We start from the raw sequence: 26,024 nt of genomic DNA on the forward strand, positions 1-26,024 counted from the left end.
GGTTGAACAAGTTTTGCTGATCTAAAAACCTAGTAAAACCCCCAAAACTATATATTGATACTGATATCAGCTTAAGGATTAGAGTGAATAACATTGGTCTTGTGGCTTGCTCAAAATTTGGATTTGGTTTCTAAAGAACTATCGACATTGGTGGTCGTTAAAGTTTTCAAAGTCATAACACTCAGGGCCCCTACAGTTAACATCGTCAGTTAGCAACCGTAATAAGATAAATCAGTCTTTGAACAAACTATAAGGACCAAAAGTGTAGTTTACTCTAAAGTTAATTGTGATTTACATTTTTTTTAAATATTTATTAAAAAAATTATATATCTGACTACAAATCAATTTTTTTAATTAAAATACATATTAAATAAAAATATTTCTATTTATTTTTAAAAACTATTAACTTTACAAAATACTTTTATGTTATAAAATCTGTTCAGAAAAACAAAGAAAATCATGAAAAATTACATATCTTTTGGAGTGGACATTGAAATATATGAAAACATTTTCTTTATAATTACTTATTATTTTTGTAGGATTTAACAATAGTTTTTATTAATTGTTTGAATAATTTGTATCTTTTTAAACTTTATAATAGTTGTATATGTCTAAAATGTTATTGCTTTTTGGATTTTTTTTTTTTTTTTTTTGTTATTATTTGTAATTTGACTGTGTATTAACAATATCACATTGATTACAGTTAACTTAGAATACTTTACTTACATTGCCCGCCCTAAAAGATATATGAACTTTTATTGATTTTTTTTGTTTTTCTAAATTTGAGATTTTATAACGCAAAAGTCATTTTGTCAATTTAAATAGGTTTTTTAAATAAATATGATGAGACTAAACCAACAATTAAGATAAGCACGAAAATTAAGGCTTCTACAAATACGGATACACCTAATACATCACACTTACTCGAAATCTCACTTATCAGATTCCATTGTGGAAGAGATATAGAACAACATATAAGTTATCATACTTGCATATCCAGTCTTTTTGGTGGGTATCCTTAATTCTCTCATCTCTTAATTGAAAACAAATCCAGTGTTTCACTAAGATTTCGAATAGTGGTCCAAGTCCACGTCCAAGTACTTGGTACTTCTTGGATTGTAATTGCTCAATTTGAAGGATTTTGTAGGTTTATTGATCAGGATTTGACAGAAGAAGTTTCTAAGTTTTCAAAAGTTGTTTTTATTTATTATGTGTTTTAATTTGACAAATTTGATTTGTGATTGGATATATAAAGAATTTTTTTAAATATGAGTGACAACTAATTTTAGAACGAATTACACTTTTGGTTCCTATAGTTTGTCAAAAATCAATTTGTCTTTTATAACAGTTACTAACTTATGATGTTAACTGAAACAGCTATGAGTGTTATAAAATTGAAAAGTCAAAAACTATCAAGATAGAGTTTATTTAAAAGAACAAATCCACTCTAAAGATTAAAAATTTCTTGTGGGATTTAGTTTTTTAATTTAAAATATTTCTATAATTTAGATGTTATAGATTTAAAATAAAAATGTTATTTATTTTAGTTGTAGGGGGTGTTTGGGTTTGCTTATGAAAACTCCTTATTGACTTGTTTCAGTGTGGTACTGCGTAATAAGTCATTTTAAGTGTTTGGATGAGGAAGAAAAAAAAAGTTGTTTATACCAGTGCCAAATCGGTGATAAGCAATTTTTTTATAAGTCAATCTCCCCTAACTTATCAAATTCAACTTATTAACAATTAACATTTTTAACCCTTTTCTAATACCCTTTCCAGATACATAAATCAAGCTAAAAAATGATCTTCATGATCGAATGACTATAACCCCAATGACACAAACGAAATTCTAACTAATGACAAAATTCTCTGATTATGAACAACCCAACTCTTAACTGGGGAGAAACCTGTTTGATAACAAGCGAACCAGATGGAGAGATAACGATGTAGACGAAATTGAGATTGTCGTCCCCAACTTCTTTGATTTCCAGGTTATCAACTTGATTCTCGAGCTTCGAAGCCAAAGATGGCATGGCTTTTATATATCCCCTCAACGACTTCTTATCTAGTATGCGGATCCCCTCCTTGATCATTTCTTTCGATTGGTCTGGTATCGACGGCAGAAACAAATGTTGTGATGGCTGAAGATGTTCTGTTACAATTGATTGACCTAGTTTTAATTAATAAGCAATCCCTAATATGGAAGAATGCCTTTTTTGGTTATTTTACATGTATAAACAAAATTTGTCAAACACTAAAAAAACAACTTATCAGCTTATTGCGTTTTGGTACCGTCGTAAGTTAATCCAAACATTTTTTGTAAAACCCCGATTTGACACCACCTAAGTTAATAAACACTTTTACAAAAAAAAAAAAGCATAAGTTGTTTTAAATAAGCAATCTCAAACACCTCCGTAATGGAGTTTTTATGGGTGGATAAATACAATGATAGAATATTCTGTAATATTAATAAAACTTAACATTTTAGGTATAATAGTTATTTATAAACTTCAAATCTAAAATATTATGTGTTTAATATGTTTTTAAGAGTTTAATTTAAATATATTATATTATTACTAGAATCGTATATACATAACACAGTGAGATACATGTCGATTTTAATGTTCCGTTTTAAAACAGTTTGAAAAAACGGTAATGTTTTTGTATTTTGAATAAAATATAAATTTGAAGACCCATAAAAATTTCTATCAATATTAGTATCAAATTAACAATTTAAAACTTTTCGTTTTTTGTATAACTCTTTTAATTCAATTTGTAGTATAATTTAATTTAGTTTTAACAATAAAGTAATTTATTTTAGGTCTAATAATATGATATTTTTTTATAAAGATAATTTTTAGTTCAATTTTTTTGTTATAATTTAATTTAGGTTTAAGAAAAAAATAAATTTATTTTAGGTTTAATAATATAATTTATTTATAAATATGATAATTAAGTATTATGTTAAAACTTAATAGTTATATTAAGTATACTTTAGATTTTTTATATTTAAACTAAGATATTTATTTGTATTTGATTATGTTTCTCATGTACTCGTGAAGCGTCTACTTGTAAACTCAAATTTTAAGTAATATACAACATTAAAGTATAGATAACATTAAAAAGTACTTGATGCAGTAAAAATGGAGTTTTTAAAAGTTTTACCCAAATGTTTTATAATATAATATAAATAAAACATTTATATAAAATTCTTAAAGATAACTTATTATGTAATATGTCGACACTATATTATAAAACATTTGAAAAAACTCTTAAAAATTATTTTTTATGCATGAAGCATTGTTTATTGATGTATATTATTTAAAATTCAACATTACAAGTAAATTGTACGTAAGTACAATTTATTAAAATTTCATGTTTGAATTAATTAAATGCAAATAAACATAATCAAATAGAGCATAAACATCTCATTTTAAATATAAAAAATCTAAAATATAATTAGGATACACATTGACTTCTAATAAAATATTTAATTACTATCTTATAAAAAATTATATTATTAAACCAAAATAAAAAATAAATTATAGAAATACACAAAAAAAAAATTAAATAGTTAGTTTGGTACTAACATCAGTATTTTTTTATGATATCTTCATATTTATATTTAATTCAAAAATAAAAATATTATCGTTTTCTTAAAAGCACATAAAATCGTAGTATTATAACATCAACTTAGACAAAAAAAAAAATTAAAATCAAGATGTATCTCACTGTATTGTGCAAATATCCTTATACTATTACTTAAAAATGAATAATTCTTAAATTTGAAGTTTACAAGTCTTATCTATCTACAAATTTTTAAAGGATTTTAATTTCTATAAAATTAACTAATGATTAATTAATAAACATAATTAAATATGAGATAATCATCAACGCTAGCTACTAACATATATTATATGCCATTATCCTTATTCACAACAACAAATGTTACATATTTAATTATCTTTATCTATAATATATTATAAAACATTCGACAAAAATTCTTAGAAACAACTTTTTATGCATAAAGTACTGTTTGTTGATACATATTACTTAAAATTCAAGATTATAAGTTAATTATGCGTAGATACAACTTATTAAAACTTCATATTCGAATTCATGTAACTAACTACAGATAAACATAATCAAATATTGGATAAACATCTCATTTTAAATATAAAAAATCTAAAATATAATTAAGATAATCATTAAGTTGTAACATAATACTTAATTATTATCTTAAAGAAATTATTTTATTAAACCAAAAATAAATTAGTTTGTTTTTAAAATTCAATTAAATTATAATAAAAAATTAAATTAAAGAAATTACACAAAAAAGAGGACTTTTAAATAGTTAATTTGATGCTAATATCGATTAATTTTATCAAAATTTTATAATATCTTCAAATCTATATTTCATTTAAAAATAAAAATATTTTTTTTTTTTAAAATCACATAAAATCGTATTATAACATTGATTGACCCAGATTATAAAGCAAAATATTAAAATTAGATGTATCTTGCTGTATTGCACGAATACCTTCTAGTTCATATAACAACTTCATCATTAAAACAAGAACAAATTTTTATTTTATTTTAAATTTAAAACTTCAACATACGTTTAATTAACTTCTTAATTTTTGTTTTATTCAAATTTAAGTCGTTTTAATAAGAAATAATACCAATTTTTAGTCCTCGGTTTCTATTAAAAATATTGAATTTCATTATATTATAGGAACTAGAAGTGTATTCGCATAATGTAGCAAAATATCTCTCGATTTTAATGTTTCGTTTTAATATTTCTCTAGAGATGTTTTTTCGCCAAATGGACTAACTCATTTGCCACTAAACACCCATCAAGAATCTGCCTTCCGGGGATAAAAGCTGTTTGGTTTCCGGAAATATGGTTTTTATGTGATATTCAGAAAAGAATAATGTTTTTTATTTTTTAAATAAAATATAAATTTTAAGATATCATAAAATTTCGAAAATAAATATATCAATATTAGTATCAAATTAACTATTTAAAAGTTCTTTAATTCAATTTTTTATTATAATTTAATAACGAAGTAATTTGTTTTTAATTTAATAATATAATTTTTTATAAGAATAATAATCAAGTATTATGTTAAAATTCAATGATTATCCTAATTATATTTTTAGATTTTTTATATTTAAAATGAAATGTTTATCTTGTATTTGACTATATTTATCTGCAGTTAGTTACACAAATTCAAACATGAAGCTTTAACACGTTGTACTTAACGCACACTTTGTTTGTAATCTTGAATTTTGAGTAATATGCATCAATAAACAGTACTTCATACATAAAAAATAATTTTTAAGAGTTTTTATCAAATGTTTTATAATATAGTATATATAGACAACTAATAATATATTATATATAAGTTTGCAAAAATCTTTTGAAATGAAAAATTAACAACAAAAAACAATAACAAATGAGAGGGAATTGGTGAAACTTGAATGCTAATAAATACACAAATAAATCCCATTTTCCCAAGAAACAAAATCATAACATTTCTAATTGAAATTAATGTTCCATAATTTCCAACTTGACCAAATTTATACCCATTTATTTGATTCTTTACTATTACTTGAAAACGAAACGGCTTCAATTCTTCAAAATTATTTGAATTTTAAATCATAAATCACTTGTAACTATCAATTACGAGATATTCTCAATTTTCAAACGGCTACACCAACCCATGACTCTGACGTGGCAATGATTGGCAGCTTTGGACTCTCCCAACCCTAGCTCCTAACCTAACTTGTATAAAATGCAGTGCTTACCCGTCTTTCTCAAACTGAAAAATCTTGAATATTTAATTTCTTGTTTTAATTGTTGGAAAAATGGGTTTGCTTCCATCTGTTTTCTTCGGGGGTTTAATGTTTTTGTCGATGATTCTCGGTGGCTCCGAAGCACGAGAGTTTTTGGTCGGTGGAAACGAGAATTCTTGGCGTGTCTCTACTTCTCCTAATCACTTGATCCAATGGGCTGAAAAAGAACGATTTAAGATTGGAGATTCTCTTGGTAATTTCTTTGTTTTAAAGTAAAAGCAATCGTTTATTTCTTGTATTTTTGTAAAATGAAGGTGTTTTTGTTTCAATTTATATATATATATATATATATATATATATATATATATATAAACATGAAACCCTATGTCATATTGAAGGGATGTTCATGTTAAATATCGAATCTTTTTGACATTATTATTATTCCATTAGGGTGTTTTCAATGACTTCTTTTTCGTAATCGTTAACATTGGATTTTATAAATTTCAGTGTTCAAATACGATTCAAAAGTAGATTCCGTGTTAAAAGTGGATGAAGAAGACTACAAGAAATGCAATAAAAACAAACCCCTCAAAGAGTACCATGATGGTAACACCACGATCGTGCTCGACAAGGCCGGACCGTTCTTTTTCATTAGCGGGTTTACCGGACATTGCGACAAAGGTGTAAAGCTTGAGGTTAAGGTTTTATCTCACAAACATGGCTCAATCGGTGAATCGTCTCCTTCTATCGCTCCTAAACCTTCTCCAAAGGAATCGTCTCCAAAAATATCATCTCCGTCCGTATCTACTCCGCCAGAGTCTCCGAAAAAAAGTGATGCCGGATTGAATTTCAGGGTTGATATTTACACCGTGGCGATGGCTTCAATGGTTGCAATCACAATGGTTTAAAGAAAATATTTAGGATTATGTTTTGATTAATATGTTCTACGTTTAATTTGGCTTTATTTTCTAGATATGTTTTAGGGTGGATTAAGTTTTGAAATGTTCGGTTTTGTTTGTTAAAAACTTGCGTTAAATTTGATTTGATTTGATTATGTCTTAGACATTCTTGTACGTTTGTTTATTCTCGGTCTTTTTGCATGTCATAAAAATAGTTTGGTGTTATTGAATCATATGAAGTTTGTGTATGCTAATGACCATGGTAAACAAATCTACGTGTAACATGGGATTTGTTAACCTAAAACGGTTTTCTAGGGTTTAAGCTTTAGAACGGACTAGCAATATCATATATCACTTTAACTTATGTGACGATTATATATCTAAATATAATACTATTACAGTGCTTGTCTACGTTGAGAAGTTATCAGTAATTTCTCTTTTTGACTCTTTACCTACGACATTTGATTTTTTGTCATGCATTAGTTTTTATTTATAGGACATTTGTTTTATTAGATACTTTCGTCAAACACTTGTTTTATCAAAAATAAAAAATGATTATATTTCAAAAAAAAATTGTTTAGTATATTATTGAATCCAATATGTTAAAAGAAAACGTTTGACTAAACCAAGGTTTTTGGATTGGTTATTCTTACTTGTGTTATAGCATCAAACATAAAGAATAACACTTTAGAGTTTTGAATGATATTTTAGCAGGGATTAGGAGGCCGTTTACCTAAACACTTACTCGGTAAGTACTTAACGGTAAAATTCAACACTATTGCTTATTTGTCGGGTAAGATTTTATTCATTAAAATGCATCGTATGCAACAATTTATCCTCGTAAACGTTAACCATGGTAAGAGTCATCGTTTTCACTTACCGAGTAAGACTCTCGATTCTTGCTTTCGTTCTTACCGTGTAAAATTATTAGTCTTTGTCATATTTATCCGGTAAAGTAAAGTGACTTGGTAAGCGCTTACCCGAGTAAGCGTTTGGTAAACGACACCTAATTTTGAAATCAGTTTTTAGAAATAGGGGTCAAAACATAATTTATGTTAGACTTAAAATATAAGGATTCGCCTCTACTGAAAGAACACGAGTCTCATTCATCAGGTTAGTATATATCGATCATAACTGACATCATTATTGTTACAATCAAGCAATAATCAAGTTAATTAACATGCATATATCTATATTTATACTATATTATAAAGTATTTGACAAAAATTCATAAAAATAATTTTTTATGCACGAAGTATTGTTTATTGATGCATATTACAACATTTTACAAAAACTAATAAAAATAATTTTTTATGCATGAAGTATTGTATATTGATGCATATTACTTAAAATTTAATATTACAAGTAAATTATGCGTAAGTACAACTTATTAAAGCTCCATGTTTGAATTCGCGTAACTAACTGCGGATAAAATAGATAATAAACATCTCATTTTAAAATATAAAAAATCTAAAATATAATTATAATAATTATCGAGTTCTAACAAAATAATTTATTATTATATTTATAAGAAAATTATATTATTAAGACAAATATAAATTACTTCGTTATTGAATCTAAATTAAATTATAGTAAAAAAATTACATAAAAAATATGAATTTTAAATAGTTAATTTGATACTAATATCGATATATTTATTTTTGTCAAATTTATATGATATCTTCAAATTTATATTTTAATTAAAATATCATCGTTTTTTTCAAAATCACATAAACTCATACTATAACATCGACTGAGATAAAGAATAAAATGAAATATTAAAAAATCAAGATGTATATCGCTGCATTGCACGAATACTGTTATAATATAACATAAACGAGCTCCTTGTTAATTCTTAATTAAGTCCAAGACAATCTCTAATCACAATTGGAAACAATATACGATGGTTGCAAAATCAGTGGCATTGAGTCGTAGTTAAATTTCGATTACCTTCATTAATTGACCAGTGGTTCAATATCGACCACAAAATATCTAGTCTATTTAAGTTAGCAGCAATAATAACTACTTCAGTTATTTATAAAAAAACAATCTATTAACGTATAATTCAACATTACTGTAAAATTATAGTTTATTTTAAGGCAGTAGCAGTATTCCACAACTTCTTTAATCGTAAAGTTTTGATATATTTTAAATTTGAATCTGGTTTTTCAATTGCATGTAGTAAAGATACATTAAAATAGATCAAATAGTTATAGAATATTTCTCTATAAATTATTGATTACTAGAAAGGTACTCGCACAATGCAGCGAGATATATCTCGAATTCAATGTTTTTTTTTCAGTCGATGTTATAAGACGATTTTATGTGGTTTTGAGAATATGATAATGTTTTTATTTTTAAATAAAATATAATTATAAAGATACCATAAATAATTGAAAAAAAAATATCGATTTTAGTACCAAACTAATTATTTAAAAATTTCTTTTTTGTGTATTTCTTGAATTCATTTTTTTATTTTTGGTTTTATAATATAATTTTTTATAAAAATAATAATCAAGTATTTTGTTAGAAGTCAATGATTATCTTAATTATATTTTATATTTTTTATATTTAAAATGAGATGTTTATCTTCTATTTGATTATGTTTGTCTGCAGTTAGTTACACGAATTCAAACATGAAGTTTTAATAAGTTGTACTTACACACAACTTACTTGTAATTTTGAATTTTAAGTAATATGAATCATTAAAAGTATTTCATGCATAAAAAATAATTTTTAAAAATATTTGTCAAATAATTTATAATATAATATAGATATTGGGATTTGAATATTCTTTTATATTATTTTAATAAAATAACATTAAATGCCAAACAAAATTTGTTTACATTTAAGAGTAAACTACAAACTTAGTCCCTATAGTTTGTGAAAATAAATATTTTTTATCCTTATAGTTTTAAAATTACAAAATGATCATATAATGGTTTGTAAAAGTATCCGGATTTGACGTCTGCTCTAACAGCCATTAAAATGGAAAACATTTTTGTCATTTTATCCATTTTATGTCTTTTATCCAATAAAAAACGACATGAACCAAAATCATAAAATCGACTTTGATCAGAACAAAAACAAAAAATCGATAAAATGCCGTACGTTTAACTCAAATATTATAACAGATGTGAGAGAGATGCCTCAAATCTGATCGTTTTTGCTGACCACGATGACCGTTTTAGAATTTAAAAAAATGTAGAGGGAAAAGGTTTGATTTGTGATAAAAACAGGGACCAAATTTGTAGTTTACTCTATCTTGTAAAAAGTTGATGTTTATGTTTGAATCTGAATATCTGATGATGGGATACGTTTACATCGGACCTTGCCACAAATAAGGAAACATCTTCGAAGATTTATTTGGGTCCCTTGGGCCCTGATTTCTCTCTCGCCATTTTAGCCCCTTTTCTCTCCCAATTAAACACCTCCGATGGTGGCGGTGTTTTAGTCCGGCGGACATTTTTCAACTGTAAGTTCAGTTCTCACTCATGTTTCTGATTATTGTTCTTCTGTTGATGTAATTGATCACTGTATTTGATTTTGATAGTCTTCAAGAAAACAAAATTGCGGTTAGATATGTTTTAGGTTTTGAGTTTTACTTTTTCGATAGTTCAATTCTGTTTTTGGTGGACTTAACGAAGATGAATTTTGCCAACACATGATCATCGTCTGTGAATATACCGGATTTCGTCGAGTTTTGTGATAAATTGGACCAGTAAAAGTATCTGAAATGAGTTTAATCGTTTTTTTTTTATGAATCGGATTCTAGAAATAGTATCGATTGCATCAATTTTGGACGGTTTTAACCAACATAAAGTATCGGACTGAGATGATCCGTCGAATTGTTCTTTCCCTCTCTTTTCCTCATCCAAATCGATCATTTATGTTAGTCACTTCGATTAAAATCGGACAAGAGTAATGGGATTGATATGATCGTGATTAATTTGATAGTTAAATAATTTTGGTTGAGTATGGAACCAATAAAAGCCTAAAATCATAGACATTCATCTATTTTGCTGGGTGGACAATGGATGTTTTAGGGTGTGTTAATTCACTGTCAGATCGATTGTTGGACATCTAATTGCAATTGCATGAGATTGAAGTAGAACTAGGTTTTGTTGTCTCCATAGGTTTAATCTGTGGAAAGTGGAATCTTGGATGTGGTTCACTGATACTGCCTGATTTAGGTTCCAATAAGAGGATCACTAAAGGGTTTTGATCTTTTGGAGCCAGCCTCCAATGAGACAATCGGTAAAGGAAAATTAACTGATTTTAATGCAAGAAAGTATAAAGAGAGAACGTAAGTGTACAACGCTATAGAAAGTTGGTGTATTCTTCATTCTCGGCATTTATGGGAGTTTTTCCTAAAAGACTTTGTCATGAAATCTTTGATTGAGACTCATAGGGCCCTAAAATGCATCTTCGGCGCCAATTTAATAATTTATTAAGCTTATCTCAATCTCTCTTAATTTGTTCCACCTATTTTGGTAGGGCAGAAAGAATGCCTTGTTGTCCCACTCGTCCAGTCCAGTCCGAGTCCAATTGTCGCATCACATATGGAACAAGAAGCTTTTGTTATGTCTGGTACCTCTGCATACCAAACGCACCCCAAGGGTGTTGGTCTTGCATTAGTTCCCTAACCTCATACTCTTTTGTTGGTCTACAGTTGGATTATTGGATTTCTGTGTTACGATTGGACAAAATGTTCAGATGTGGATCAAAGTCCCAATTTATGAGGTAATTTTTTCTCAAGCATCCCTTTGGTTACAGAGAAAAATTGATCCATGAAACCAGTAGAGTTATTGTATTTGTGTACTTATTTCTAATTTTGGGATGCTTCATTAATTATATAATTGCTTTCTCCATTTTGCATTTACAGGTTGGATGATTTAGATTCTAGATCATCATCACCTTCTTCCTCAGTTGCCTTAAACAAACATGGATTTGAGGGAATAAGTCGTCCGAATCATGCAACTGCAATCCCCTCAAAATCTTTCAAAAAGAGAATTAGGAAAGGTTCCGAAGGACTTATATCAATTGGTCGATCACTTGGATTTGGAGTTTCTCGTGCTGTGTTTGCAGAAGATCTTAAGGTTTCAGAGAAAAAGATCTTCGACCCTCAAGATAAATTCCTTCTCACATGGAATAAGTTTTTTGTTGTCTCCTGTATTCTTGCCTTATCTGTGGATCCGCTATTCTTCTATCTTCCTGTCTTTGATCAGTCTAAAACTTGCCTTGGGATAGATCGAAAGCTAGCCATCATAGTCACAACACTGAGGACCATGGTTGATTCCTTCTATCTTATTCACATGGCACTTCAATTCCGAACTGCTTACATTGCCCCATCATCACGGGTTTTTGGACGTGGTGAACTTGTGATAGATCCTGCACAAATAGCTAAGAGATACTTGCGCTGGTATTTTATCATTGATTTTCTTGCTGTGCTGCCCCTGCCACAGGTTAGATACCGAATTTACCAGAGTTCACATTTCTATTTTAGTTTATCCCGAAATAAATGTCCACTTTGAAAACAAATGCCTACTTGTCAATTCTACCCTTAATAATGAGATGGAGAAATTCATTACCTCTTCTATTATTAAGGGTAAAATTGTTATTTAGTGAATTAAAGAGTGTAATAATTACATATTTCGAAAATTGTCCGCCTTTTTCATTGTGGACATTTATTTTGGAACCAAGGGAGTAGTTAATTTAGACGAACTTATGGAATATCACACAACTTAGAGTATCAGACTTTTTCACTTCAACATCATTTTCTCTGCCACTAGTTTCCTTCCTTTGAAGTTAGCTGCTAAAAGTAGAGACAGAAAGTGTATTAGGGGATGTTGAAGTTCTTGGATTACATAACCAAACCAAACCCATTATATATATCCAGAGTATGAGCAATAAGGAAAAGAAACATACTAAGCAAGACTATCACACAGGAAAAAGTAAACAAAAGCAGAAAAAGGCACAAAGGAAACATATAAGAAGTAAGAAAACACACGCAACCCTCCATCTAACGCAGGCCTCTGATACCCTAACTGACGGCTCCCTAATAGCTAAAGAAACAAAATCTTGGAGGACATATCTATATATTATGAGCTTCCCATATGTGTTAAGTTACACATATGGCACCACTTCAAATAGGTAAAGAAATAAAATCTTGAAGGATTCTTGATTTTCCATTATTTTCTCAAACCACAAAGAGCCTTAATGCATTATTTTTCTCTTGTTCTGCTTGGCAATTTCTCTTATATTGTTTGCCCATCCATTGGTTGTAGAAGTTTTCCATCCTAACAAGAAACTTGTATAATTGCTATGAGAACTCCGTTGATGAGGAAAGATTTTGACTGTTCTTCTATTAGGATTTTAACGGCCTCTCTACCCTCTAGGGTAGAGGCAAGGTCTGCATACATCTCACTCCCCAACCCTACCTTTGTGTGGGATTTGTTTGGTTTGGTTTTGCAATTTTTACCGATCAGTAAGAAATATGCAGGATACGTGGGAGAATTTTGTTGTTCGGTTTTACATCATTTTATAATATTGCAGATTGTTATCTGGAGATTTCTACAGAGGTCTAGAGGTTCAGATGTACTGTCTACAAAGCAAGCCATATTTTTCATTCTTTTACTTCAGTATATCCCCAGAGTTGCACGAATCGCGCCTTTGACTTCGGAACTGAAAAGGACTGCTGGTGTTATTGCTGAAACTGCATGGGCCGGTGCTGCTTATTATTTGTTGCTGTACATGCTTGCTAGTCATGTAAGCTACTGTTTTAGATGGTTATCCATGTTTCTGCTACATTCAATGTCACTGTTCTAATAATTCTATATTAGGAGGGTGGGCTCAAAAAGAACACTAAAAAAAGGAGAACAAGGGTACTAAATCCGATCCATCCATCTATTCTTAATCCAAAAGCTGTGAATGATTACCCGGGGGGTTACATTTAGTCAAAACCGAATCCATGACTATAGAGGCGGTTACATTCAGATCTAGGCCATCTATTTTTTAGATCCAATGGTAGATAGCAGTTCCCTTGTTCAACTTTTCTTCGGGTTCTCTATGGAACTTCCCTCTACTATTATTATGCCCTTGAGGTAACAATATATAAGATGTGTGATTGTAAAGTCTGGTGAAGGTGGATGGTGCCTGGAGTCGAATCCCAGACCTTCCATTCATTCTGCAAGGACGTCCACCTCCTTACCCGTTAGGCTAAAGCAGTGGGACATCATTCGACTTGCGTTTCATTGTAATGGAGCTTGAATTAATTTTTTGTAATATCAACCAATAACCAATCTCCTCCTGTTGGTATATAATAATTATTCGTACCCTTATGGTTAGTAATACATGAAGATTTATAGCATATTTTATTTAAACCTGTTTATTCATCTTTACAAAATTTGGACTTGGTGTTGGTGCATTCATTGGTACAAATGAGCCTTAGGATAGTTTTTCTTAGCTACCTGTTAAACTTTTTTTTCCTTTTTGCAGATAGTTGGGGCCTTGTGGTACATATTGTCTGTAGAGCGTAATGATACATGTTGGCAAAGAGCTTGCGAAAGAAGCAATCACGATACAAATTTCTTGTATTGCGGAAATGACCACATGCCAGGCTACGGTAGCTGGAGCAATATCAGTAGCTTGGTTTTAACAGAGGCTTGCACCCCAGATGGTGACAATCCACCATTCGATTTTGGAATTTTCCAGCAGGCTCTGTTATCGGGAATCGTTTCATCAAGGAAGTTCGTATCCAAGTACTGCTACTGCCTCTGGTGGGGGCTGCAGAATTTGAGGTTAATTGATTTCTTCAATATTCCTCTGTTTATAATCAAAATTTGCTTCCATAAAAGAACCACAATGAACATTCAATAACCTTTCTTTAATAGAAATACGGATCTTAGTTGGAAGTGTTATCTACTAATAAGATTTTTGTTTGTGACAGTACTCTTGGGCAGGGGCTTCAAACCAGCACTTATCCTGGAGAGTCTATATTTTCTATTACACTGGCCATATCCGGGCTTATTCTGTTTGCTCTGTTGATTGGCAACATGCAGGTTAGGCTATGAACATATATGATATAATGAACAAGGGGCAATGAGAACTTGAGACCCCGGTATTTATGTCTTATTCATGACGAATGTCGTGATGGATATTCATGAAAAAAAATTATTCATAATGAATTGATACATGAAAAATAGTTAGTTCCCAGGTCCTCAAAATATTTATGGTTCTTTCAAAATGATATAATAGTTGGATATGGATGTGATGGTTTGATAATGAGATTAATGGTGTTTGTTTGATGGTGTAACAGACATACCTTCAATCTCTTACCATCCGTCTTGAAGAAATGAGAGTGAAGAGGCGTGACGCGGAGCAGTGGATGCATCATCGATTACTTCCGCAGGATCTTCGTGAGCGTGTAAGGCGGTATGATCAGTACAAGTGGTTAGAAACTCGTGGAGTGGATGAAGAGAATTTGGTTCAGAATTTACCCAAGGATCTGAGAAGGGACATAAAGCGTCACCTTTGTCTCTCTTTGGTCAAGAGGGTGGGTAACTTGGGAACTCTTTGGTTGTTTTTCCATTAAACTATGTATGGATTAAGCTATCTGTATGGATTAAGCTGGTGACTTCCTTTAATTTCAGGTTCCTTTGTTTGAGAAGATGGATGAGAGGTTGCTTGATGCGATTTGTGAACGACTAAAACCGTGTTTATACACGTATAATAGCTACATTGTGCGAGAAGGAGATCCGGTGGATGAAATGCTGTTCATCATACGTGGGCGGTTGGAGAGTGTAACGACGGATGGTGGGAGAAGCGGTTTTTTCAACCGGAGCTTGCTTAAAGAAGGAGACTTCTGTGGAGAGGAGCTCCTAACGTGGGCACTTGATCCGAAATCCGGTTCTAACCTTCCATCTTCAACTAGAACCGTTATGGCTCTGAGAGAGGTGGAGGCGTTTGCATTACCAGCTGATGAGTTGAAATTTGTTGCCGCGCAGTTTAGGCGGCTGCACAGCAGACAGGTACGGCATACTGCCAGAAGACTTGGATCATTTCTTCTATGTATATGTTGGAACCTCCTCCCTTCTCTACCAAGAGAAATGTTTTTAGTGAGTTATCTAATGGGGTTTCATATATTCTCACAGGTACAACACACTTTCAGGTTTTACTCACAGCAGTGGCGGACTTGGGCGGCATGCTTCATTCAGGCAGCATGGCGGAGATATTGCAAGAGAAAGCAGCGGCGCAAAGAGGAGGAAGAAGAAGAGGCCGCCCTCGGTGGTCCTCGCAGCCTTGGTGCTACATTCTTGGTCTCGAGATTCGCAGCCAATGCGCTTCGTGGGGTCCAGCGGAACCGGGATCGGGACCGGAATCTAAAGACTGGTGGGGAATTGGTGAATTTACCAAAACCCCCAGAGCCTGATTTTACTGCTGATGCTGATTAGCTCTGTTGTTTGTTAATGTTGACAGTCCTTGTAGACTTGCTGTAACTGTAACTAATGGTGGTAAAGACACCATTTCTGTTGTGCCTTATTCTGCATTTGGAAATAGGTATGGCCTAAAAATTTTCCAACTTTGCCCCTCTTATTGAAATAGGATGCTCAAATTGGGTCCGAGACTAATTGGGACCGGTTATAGCGGTCTGGAACAGTTACAAATTATACCGAATTTCAAGCTTAGGTTACCCATTTTTCATTTATTTTTTCAAGTTTATATCAACTATAATACAAGTTTTTTTTTTTTTTAAATCAATGTTTTCAAGTTCTTCAAAAAAAATTAAGTATTTACGGTCTATTTCAATGCTAAATTTTGAAAATCATAATTAATAACATATACGTGTAAAAAGATTTTTTTATAAAAATTGGGTCGGGCTTGCAGGGCTTAGGATTTTTGGTCGCTATGGGGACCGGCTAGCCCAGTTTTGAAATGAAGAAAGGAGCGAGGCCGATTGAATCCAATCCGGAAACGTATGGAATCAGTTTCATTTGGCTCTAGACTATGATTTGATGGAGAATGATTTGAGTGGTACCACCCACCCTTCCCTACCACCCATAGGCGGCCGGTTGTCCTCCAGCCGCCCGAAAAGGAACCGCCTATCGAGAGTCATCTTTTTATTAACATTAACCAACATTACATGCACTTTGTACCAATTTGGGACCAGTTTAGCCTCTGATCGGTTTTTGACCATCTCTAATTAGAAATATGGGGTTCTAATTTCTTTTTAGTTCAATGATTTTTATCTAAATCCTATGTTTGTGGGATTTCAATTTCGATATAAACCAAACGGGGTTGAAATGGAATCTAATTTCAAATCTTGCGAAATTCACAAACCAAAAGCGTTTGGTTTTGACGAGATGTTTTTTAAGGATTTGGAATGAAATTTTTCATTCCATTCTTTACGAATAATTTATAAAATATCGTTACAAAACAAATCATATGAAATCCTCGGATCTTAATTCCGGACTTTTATTTAAATGAAATACAAAATTGAAAAGAAATCTAATTTTAAATCCAGCAAACCAAACGGCACAAAGTATTTTTGTATAAAAAATATATTGTTCATGTTAAAAAAACAAACTAGAAAAAAAAAATCCTTTACACAAATTAACAATTTCTTAAATAAAAAAAGAAAGATTGTTTTGGTTTGGTTTGGTTTGGTTTGGTTTGTTAAATAGTACAAAAACAACTTGTTCCATGTTGTCTTAATTTTATAAAACACCATACATTAACATTACAGAGTAGAGAGAGTCAGTAATCAGTTCAATCTGATCCATATAACAATCACTCGACTCTGAAATCTGAATAGGGGTTTGCCATTGTTAGATTAGATCCATACCACATCCACATGGAAACAGTTATTGCACTATTTGAGTTTAGACTCGGAATGAGACGGGTCGGCCTGGTTACAAAGTGGCCTCCTTTGGACCGGACCACAATGATTTGGGCTTCGTTGGCCCAACTTTCATCATCTCTATTCTGATTCTCTACCGCTCCTAGTCAACTTCACCATTTGTTAATATATATTTTTTCACTTAAAAAGGTCCGAAAGTATAATACTAGTTTAGAGAGACTAGCATTGCATCTTAACAGTAATCGTAGATTTCATCTTATATCATAAAATGAAAATGAGTAACGTATTTTACTCTATGTAACAAAGTCCCAAAACCTTCATTTCAAAATCAGATATTTTAATATCTGGCTTACATATGATAATGAATGAAAATACAACGCATTACTTTTCGTATAACATTATAAAATATTGTAATTGACTAATTTTTCAAGCTATCATTTTACATCTCGTAACTACCAAAAATATAAAATTATGAAACGTATTGTTTACTTTTTGTGGTTTTTTAAAAACGTTTTATATAATTAAAAAGCATTTTATAATAACTATTTAGAGTATATAAAAAATTTATAGAGATGGGTACTGACTACCAAAATTAGTTAGTGGGCAGTTGGATTATTTATTAAGCAATCTCTATATTTAAGCAATCCCCATCCCATATTCCCATTGCCTTAAAAAAAACAGTTTAATTTCAAAAAAAATTAACCATTTTAAATCATACTCACGTAATGTAGCATGATATATCTCGATTTTAATGTTTTGTTTTTTATTGTCTCAGCCGATGTTATAATACAGTTTTATGTGGTTTTGAAAAAACAGCAAATACCTCTCCATTTAAAATAGAGTTTTTGAGAATTTTTAATTCAATAGATTCTATAAATTCTCCTCCAACATAAATAAAGAGGAAAAAGAAATTTAAATACCTCTCCAAAAACACGTCATATCTACAATCGTAAACTGGTTACGAGCCTTGGATCTAACTTCTCCTTTTCAATGGTATAATTTATTAAGGAGGGTGTCATAAAAATCGGTTATCAAATAAAATCTACGTGCAATTCTTATTATAAAGAAACGTCATATTTACAATCGTAAACCAGTTTAATTTTATAGATTTATCAAAAAATGTTCTATTGGAGAAGCTATTACAAATGGTGTAGTTCATCAGCGTATTTACATTCTTTCTCGGGAAATGTTCAAAACAGTACAATCAACTTTTTTATTTTGACTGATTAAGTTCTTAAACTATTTTTTATTTTATTTTAAATGATTAAATACTTGAACGTTTTTTAATAAATAAATCATTGAACTTTTAAAAATTGGTTATATACATTCTCAAACCATACTTACAGGCTGTTTACCCAAATGTTTATTCGGTAAGTGCTTACTTATATGAGTCAACACTATAATTTATTTTGATGAGTAAGATTTTAGTACATCAAAACGTATTAAATGCAACAATTTACCGGGTAAGCGTTTACTTGGGTAAAAGTCATAATCTTCATTTACTGGGTAAGACTCTCCATCATTTTCATTACTCTTACCCGGTAAGATTTTTGACCCTTGTCATGTTCATCCAATAAGAAAATTTATTCGGTAAACACTTACCAAATAAGTGTTCAGTAAACAGCCCCTTAATTCAAACCTCTTGCACCCAATGACATCACTTCCCCTCGCATCCTATGGTCGTCTATTCTTTATATTGTCAATCGTAGCTGTTAGACCCTGCCCCGATCTCCCTCTTTTTGATCTATTCTTTTATCTTTCAATTCTTCTTTTTTTACATCAATTTAAAGAAATATATATAGATAAATTAAAAAAGAGGGAAAACCGAAAAATAAAAAAGAGGATCAAAAAGAGGCAAATCGATGGTAGAGACCAATGACGACGATAAACATTGATAGAGAGCGGACGACGATGGAGCAACGAGGGGGAGCAATAACATCGGGTACTAGGGCTATCTGATTTAGGGGTTGTTTACCTAAATACTTACCCGGTAAGCACTTATCGGTAAAAATTCAACACTATCGCTTACTTACCGGGTAAGATTTTATTCACTAAAACGTATCGTATGCAATAATTTATCCCGATAAGCGCTAACCATGGTAAGAGTTTTCTCGTCCTCACTTACCGGATAAGACTCTCGATTCTTGTTTTCGCTCTTACCGGGTAAAATTTTTAGTCATTGTCATATTCATCCGATAAAATAAAATGACTTAGTAAGTGCTTACTTGGGTAAGCGTTTGGTAAACGACACCTTAGTTTTTATTTTTTGAATTTCCTAACCGATTACACGTAGCTTTTGGAGGTTGAAAAGATGTTAACCAATTTATAAAACTTTGATTGTTTATTTATTAAAAAAAATATAGGGATTTAATCATTTAAAATGAAAAAAGTTCAATAATTCAAATTTTCTTTTAGGGATTTAATCACTTAAAATTAAAAAGTTCGTTAGGTTTTATGTATAAAGCTCTTCCCAATAAGCTTATTAAATAAGTCATTTTTTATTCATTAAACCATTAAAAATAATAATTTATAACCGATTAAATAAGCTGTGAGATAAGTTAAAGCTACAAACAAAAAACCCTTTATTAGTTAAGGAAACAATAACTAATTAATTTTGCTAAAAAAATAATATTAATAATCTTATAATTACTTTAAACATATTGATTTTTATTACAGATGAATAAAATTTAATATGGTGAAGTGTGTACAAACTAAAAAGTCAAAACCGTCGATCATATCCATATAAAGAAAGGGATCCAACGGCTGTCGTTAGTTTAATCTTCTCCACTCTCCACTCATCTTCTTGATCCCCAATTGGATGCAGGTTTTGCCATTAAAACCAAACTCACAACTCAGACCCGAGAGAGAGAGAGGGATTTACAAGAGAATTTGAGAGATTCATACACAGATTTGAACCAGATCTGAAATCTTTCATCTTTCCCTTTGATTCATGATATGGGTAACCGATCGCATCTAGGGTTTCCGATTCATCACATATGGATCTGTGTTTTTCTTCTTTTATCCATCCATGGACACTCCTTCTACCTTCCTGGTGTCGCTCCTCAGGATTTCTTCAAGGCAAGAAATACTGTTTTATCTCAATGTTATATTTCTACTCTATTCATTCTAGTTAGGGTATTGCTTATTGCTCATTAACTGTGATTCAAGTAGATCGTTCCACCTGTGTGGTATTTTTATTGATTTGAATGTAATTGTGGAAGAATCTGATATTTTGTATATTCTTCATGAAGATCCATTGGTAAAAATTCATTTCTGTATGCATTAGCTTGTGTTTTTTCATTAATCCGACAAGATACATAAAAAATGGAAACTTTTGCTGGAGTTTTTACTTGGTATGGTGATCTTATATCTTTGTACAATAGCATTCTGTTCTTGATCCTGCCTCATTGGTATCATTGTCTTCTGAGATCACAGCTTCTGATTATTGTGGTAACACCATGTCTATTGCATGTCCTTGGTGTTTTTAGTTCTTAGCTACTAAGAAAGAATTTTGGATGATGTATGTTATAACGACTAGGTCGGCTAGATTATGTTCAAGAAAATGATTTAATTTCAAAAGATGAAAAGATAACAGTTGGGCTTATTAGCTTTAGGACCCCACACACTGCTAATAATGCTTATCGAGCAGATCTTCCCATATGTAAGCCCCTGTATGGCCAACAAGTGGGGCCCTACTTGCTGTATGTGGAGAACCTCTTGCTTATTAACTATCAGTGCTGTACTCCTGTATGATATCGTTAAATACTACTACCCCATTTGTATGTGTGTATATGTATGCACACACACAACAACACTCGTAAAAACAACTTACAGTTACAGTTATTAATAAATAACACAAAGGGCAAGATGGAGCCCCATGTTTAAAGTTTTTCTTTAAACAAATGAAAATCATTCAAAATTGATAGTGTTTGCTAATTCCGAATTCAATGAGTAAGCATGTGTATCTTTTTGTTATTTTTTCTTTGATTTAGATAAACATCTTTATGTTGATAAACCCGATATCTCATGTATAATGTTTATCTCAAATTAACACAAATTTGTAGAATGGAGGACAACTGTGTGAACATGAAATTCAGACAGTATAGTGTAATGATAAAATGGATGATAAACCATAGTCAATGGTTAAAATGTTTGTATGTCACTAGGGGGCAGCTAGGTGTCACTTTTCTTGATGTTCTGCTGTACGACTTAATCTAGGTGAAGTATATCGAATAACCCATGTTTTAAATGTGAAGTTAAGTGTTTCCTATATATGTCTTAAAGCTTATATGTGAACTGGAAATAAGCCTGTTAATATTCGGATAGACTTCTGAACATGCAGCATCTCTCTGTTTACATATGCACATAGCTCATAAGTATATACTTTGTACATTTTGGTTGCATTTGCACTCTAATCAACTTGACTGATTGGTAAGCGACAATATCCTGGTTTCTTTGTTATCACAGGCTGCAAAAACATGTTTGCCAGTGGCAATGTGGCACTGTCTTATGCTCGAGTTTTTTTTTTGAAATTCCTGCTGATAAGGCCCTTGTTATCAAGTGTATAAAAAGTTTCTGTTTTGTGTTTTAGGGAGATGCTCTGAGGGTAAAAGTAAACAAACTCGCTTCTACAAAAACCCAGCTCCCTTATTCTTATTATTCTGTCCCTTATTGTCGCCCAGACAAGATAGTTGATAGTGCTGAGAATCTTGGGGAAGTTCTTCGCGGTGATCGTATAGAAAATTCTCCCTATGAGGTAAACTACAGTTTTTGGAGATTGCCTGTCAGTTATGATCCTTTTTGTGCTGTGTGCTAGAGTTTCCTAACCAAAGTTACTTTGCAGTTTCAAATGCTAGTGCCACAGATGTGCAATGCTGTATGTCGTGTAGTACTAAATGAGAAAACAGCCAAAGAATTTAAGGAGAAGATAGATGATGAGTACAGAGTTAACATGTGAGTGCTGAACACAGGAGTTTGAATTGAGCTATTATATACTCCCTCCCTTCCAAAATAAATGTCCACAATTTATGAAAACATGGTTTTAAAATGTGCAAGTTGTTAAACTTTTTAATTAACCAAATTACAATTTTACCATTGGGTAATGAATTTCTCCATCTCACAAGGGTAGAATTGGAAAGTAGCCATTTATTTTTTTAAGTGGACCACTTTTCGAGACAAACTAAAATAGAAATATGGACGGAAGGAGTAGTTTTATACTTCCAGTTCTTCATGTAATTAATTTTCAAGCTTGCATGGACAGGATATTGGACAATCTACCTCTGGTTGTACCCATGACAAGGATGGAAAAGGATTCACCCATTATATATCAGCATGGATTTTTTGTCGGACGCAAAGTACAGTATGCTGGAGTAAGCAACATAAACAGCCTTCAGTAACAAGAGCAAATTTAACTTCAATTTATCAGCTTTGAACCAGTTAAGTGTTTTTTCTAACTTGTGATTATCTGCAGACAAAGGAAGAAAAGTATTTTATCAACAATCATTTGACATTCACAGTCAAGTTTCACAAGGACATTCAAACAGACTCTGCAAGGATTGTAGGATTTGAAGTCAATGCTTTCAGGTAATAGCACTTAAGAGTTTTGTTGTTTTGATAATTGATGCATTACTTTAGTGGTAGCCTGGTAGCTTTATGAGGATTGTATTTGTGGGATTGTTTGGTTGGATCCAGTGTCAAGCATCAATATGATGGCCAATGGAGCAGAAAGACCCGTCTAACAACCTGTGACGCACATGCCAAACGGATGGTCACCAGCTCTGACCCTCCACAAGAGGTCGAAGATAAGAAGGAGATCATCTTCACTTATGATGTCGATTTCCAGGTCAGTCTTACGTTAAAGATATAGCACAACTATTACTCCCTCTGTCCCAAAACAAATATCCACTATGAAAAAAAGACACAGGTTTAGAAATATTTAATTATTATACTTTTTAGTTAACTAAATGACAATGTTACCTTTGGTAATGGAGGGGATAATGAATTTCTTCATCTCACAATTTTACTTTTGAAAGCGGACACTTTGGGACAAACTAAGACACTTATTTTGTGACAGAAGGAGTATTATTAATTCCAATCAATATTGTGCATTTCTTTTGATCTACAGGAGAGTGATGTCAAATGGGCATCCAGATGGGACACCTATCTTCTAATGGCAGATGATCAAGTTCACTGGTTTTCAATTGTGAACTCCCTTATGATTGTTCTTTTCCTATCGGGTATGGTGGCTATGATCATGTTAAGGACGCTTTACCGTGACATCTCCAAATACAACCAATTAGAAACACAAGAAGAGGCCCAAGAAGAAACGGGATGGAAACTGGTTCATGGCGATGTTTTCCGTCCTCCACCTAACTCGGATTTGCTGTGTGTTTATGTCGGAACTGGTGTTCAGTTCTTTGGCATGATCTTAATAGCCATGATTTTCGCTGTGCTAGGATTTCTCTCACCATCTAACCGAGGTGGGCTCATGACAGCCCTCCTTCTACTCTGGGTTCTCATGGGCATCTTTGGTGGGTATGCATCAGCTCGCCTCTACAAAACGTTCAAAGGAACCGAATGGAAAACAATCACCCTTAAAACCGCTTTCATGTTCCCAGGAATCGCCTTTGCCATTTTCTTCGTCCTCAATGCTTTGATCTGGGGTGAGAAATCCTCCGGGGCAGTGCCATTTGGTACCATGTTTGCGTTGGTATTCTTGTGGTTTGGCATATCCGTTCCACTTGTTTTTGTGGGAAGTTATATTGGTTTCAAAAAGCCAGCAATTGAAGATCCAGTGAAAACCAATAAGATCCCTAGGCAAATACCTGAACAAGCTTGGTACATGAGCTCGGCTTTCTCCATCCTGATTGGTGGTATACTTCCATTCGGGGCAGTCTTTATCGAGCTCTTTTTCATACTAACATCAATTTGGTTACAGCAGTTCTACTATATCTTCGGTTTCCTTTTCATCGTGTTCTTGATTCTGATCGTGACTTGTGCCGAGATCACAATAGTGCTATGCTACTTCCAGCTTTGTAGCGAAGACTACCTCTGGTGGTGGAGATCATATCTAACATCAGGTTCTTCTGCTTTATACCTGTTCCTATACACGATCTTTTACTTCTTCACGAAACTGAACATCACGAAGCCGGTTTCTGGCATATTGTACTTTGGGTATATGCTGATCGCGTCATATGCTTTCTTTGTGCTGACGGGCACGATTGGTTTCTACGCGTGCTTCTGGTTCACAAGGCTGATCTATTCATCAGTGAAGATTGATTGATTGAGTAGTAAGGGGTAATATAGGAGGAAATTAGGAAAAGGATGGTGGATGTTTAGGGATACTTGTTTTGAATTTTGGTCTGCATAATTTGTATGTAGAGATTTGAGAGGATTCTGAAAGTTGGATGTTTTGGTTCTTGTTTATCTATCAATCTATCTGTTTGTATCAGGATTATTCTTATTCTTCTGTGTGAAGTTTATTGTCTTCGTCTTACCATATGGCATGAATCTTGGCTCTCTTTCTTCAATGTCAAATGCTTCCCTTTGTTTTTGTTTATTTACCCCTTTTTTTTTCTAATTGAACCAAACGGTCTAAGGATTCCATTTAGTGACTTGTAAAATGTCGGTTTTTGAATTGAATATGATTCTAGGGACTAATATCATATTTTAATTTTAAAAATTATATTTCATAAGTTAGAGTATTGGTATTTGGGAAATCTTGACTATTTTGGTTTAAAAGGAACGCATACACACGAACAACCCTAGTCGGCTGCATATAAGTACGTAACTGAATACGCTTAACTGAAGCTTGAGTCCGATAGAGGGCAAGGTCTAGGACCGGTTACATACTTAGGTCACTGGAACCATTTTGTCCATGTCTAAATATACATACACATACATATATTAAGGGTTGTTTACCAAAATTTTTATCAAGTTCTGTATGGATAAATTTGTCTGTCTGGATAAATGAGTGTTGTTGTTTACCTTTTTTTTTTATTTGAACCAACAGTCTGAATAACATAAATGATCGATTTACCCACCAATATTAATTATTTGAACATCAAAACAAAAAATCATAAAGAAGCCGAAGGTGGAGTGTCTCATATGGAAAAGAGGAGGTGCTTTAAATAAGGGGTAGGGTGTCATCTATGCGATTAAGTCATGTTCTGTGCGAATAAGCCGTAAGTAAACAACCCAAATGAGTTGTGCAAATAAGCCAAATAGACCAATAAATCTAATTAAGCCGCAATTTTACCCTTTGAAGAGGGACCAATTAGTCTCTATCGGCTACGATTTCTTTAAGAATGGATCATCATAGGTTTGCTTTTTCCTAGTCAAAAGTATTAAACTAGAAAAATCTACCGACCGAAGTGGACCGAATCATAAGAAGTAACCACTCTTATAACTTGTTTTTATTGGTTCATTGTGGGGTATAGACCAATTATAAAGATTTAGCCGTAACTGATTTT

At 31.9% G+C, this 26,024-nt stretch overlaps 3 protein-coding genes across 4 annotated transcripts; all 3 read left to right on the plus strand.

Annotated features, from left to right (window-relative positions):
• The first annotated feature begins 5,901 nt into the window (after window positions 1–5,901).
• Window positions 5,902–6,704, plus strand: LOC112516122 (mavicyanin-like). The gene is made up of 2 exons (XM_025123133.1): window positions 5,902–6,049; window positions 6,304–6,704. Exons 1-2 carry the CDS (start codon window positions 5,905–5,907, stop codon window positions 6,702–6,704), a joined length of 546 nt encoding a protein of 181 aa, XP_024978901.1. The 5' UTR covers window positions 5,902–5,904.
• Window positions 6,705–10,088: 3,384 nt separating this feature from the next.
• On the plus strand, window positions 10,089–16,265 carry LOC112517147 (probable cyclic nucleotide-gated ion channel 5). Of its 2 annotated transcripts, XM_025124489.1 has the most exons (9): window positions 10,089–10,170; window positions 11,368–11,438; window positions 11,581–12,160; window positions 13,251–13,463; window positions 14,193–14,494; window positions 14,644–14,755; window positions 15,013–15,249; window positions 15,347–15,724; window positions 15,848–16,265. In XM_025124489.1, the coding sequence occupies exons 2-9, from the start codon at window positions 11,404–11,406 to the stop codon at window positions 16,145–16,147; spliced, it is 2,157 nt and encodes a 718-aa protein (XP_024980257.1). In that variant the 5' UTR covers window positions 10,089–10,170; window positions 11,368–11,403; the 3' UTR covers window positions 16,148–16,265. The 2 variants fall into 2 exon arrangements, with proteins under 2 accessions (XP_024980257.1, XP_024980256.1); XM_025124488.1 differs by lacking the exon at window positions 10,089–10,170 and having other exon boundaries at window positions 11,035–11,438.
• A 4,135-nt stretch (window positions 16,266–20,400) lies between these two features.
• LOC112516525 (transmembrane 9 superfamily member 9-like) lies at window positions 20,401–25,058 on the plus strand. Its single transcript, XM_025123607.1, has 7 exons — window positions 20,401–20,631; window positions 22,145–22,309; window positions 22,397–22,506; window positions 22,814–22,922; window positions 23,024–23,136; window positions 23,245–23,395; window positions 23,678–25,058. The coding sequence occupies exons 1-7, from the start codon at window positions 20,509–20,511 to the stop codon at window positions 24,833–24,835; spliced, it is 1,929 nt and encodes a 642-aa protein (XP_024979375.1). The 5' UTR covers window positions 20,401–20,508; the 3' UTR covers window positions 24,836–25,058.
• The last annotated feature ends 966 nt before the right edge of the window (window positions 25,059–26,024 follow it).

Source organism: Cynara cardunculus, assembly GCF_001531365.2.
Source record: "Cynara cardunculus var. scolymus isolate 2C chromosome LG 8, CcrdV1, whole genome shotgun sequence".
Taxonomy (NCBI): domain Eukaryota; kingdom Viridiplantae; phylum Streptophyta; class Magnoliopsida; order Asterales; family Asteraceae; genus Cynara; species Cynara cardunculus.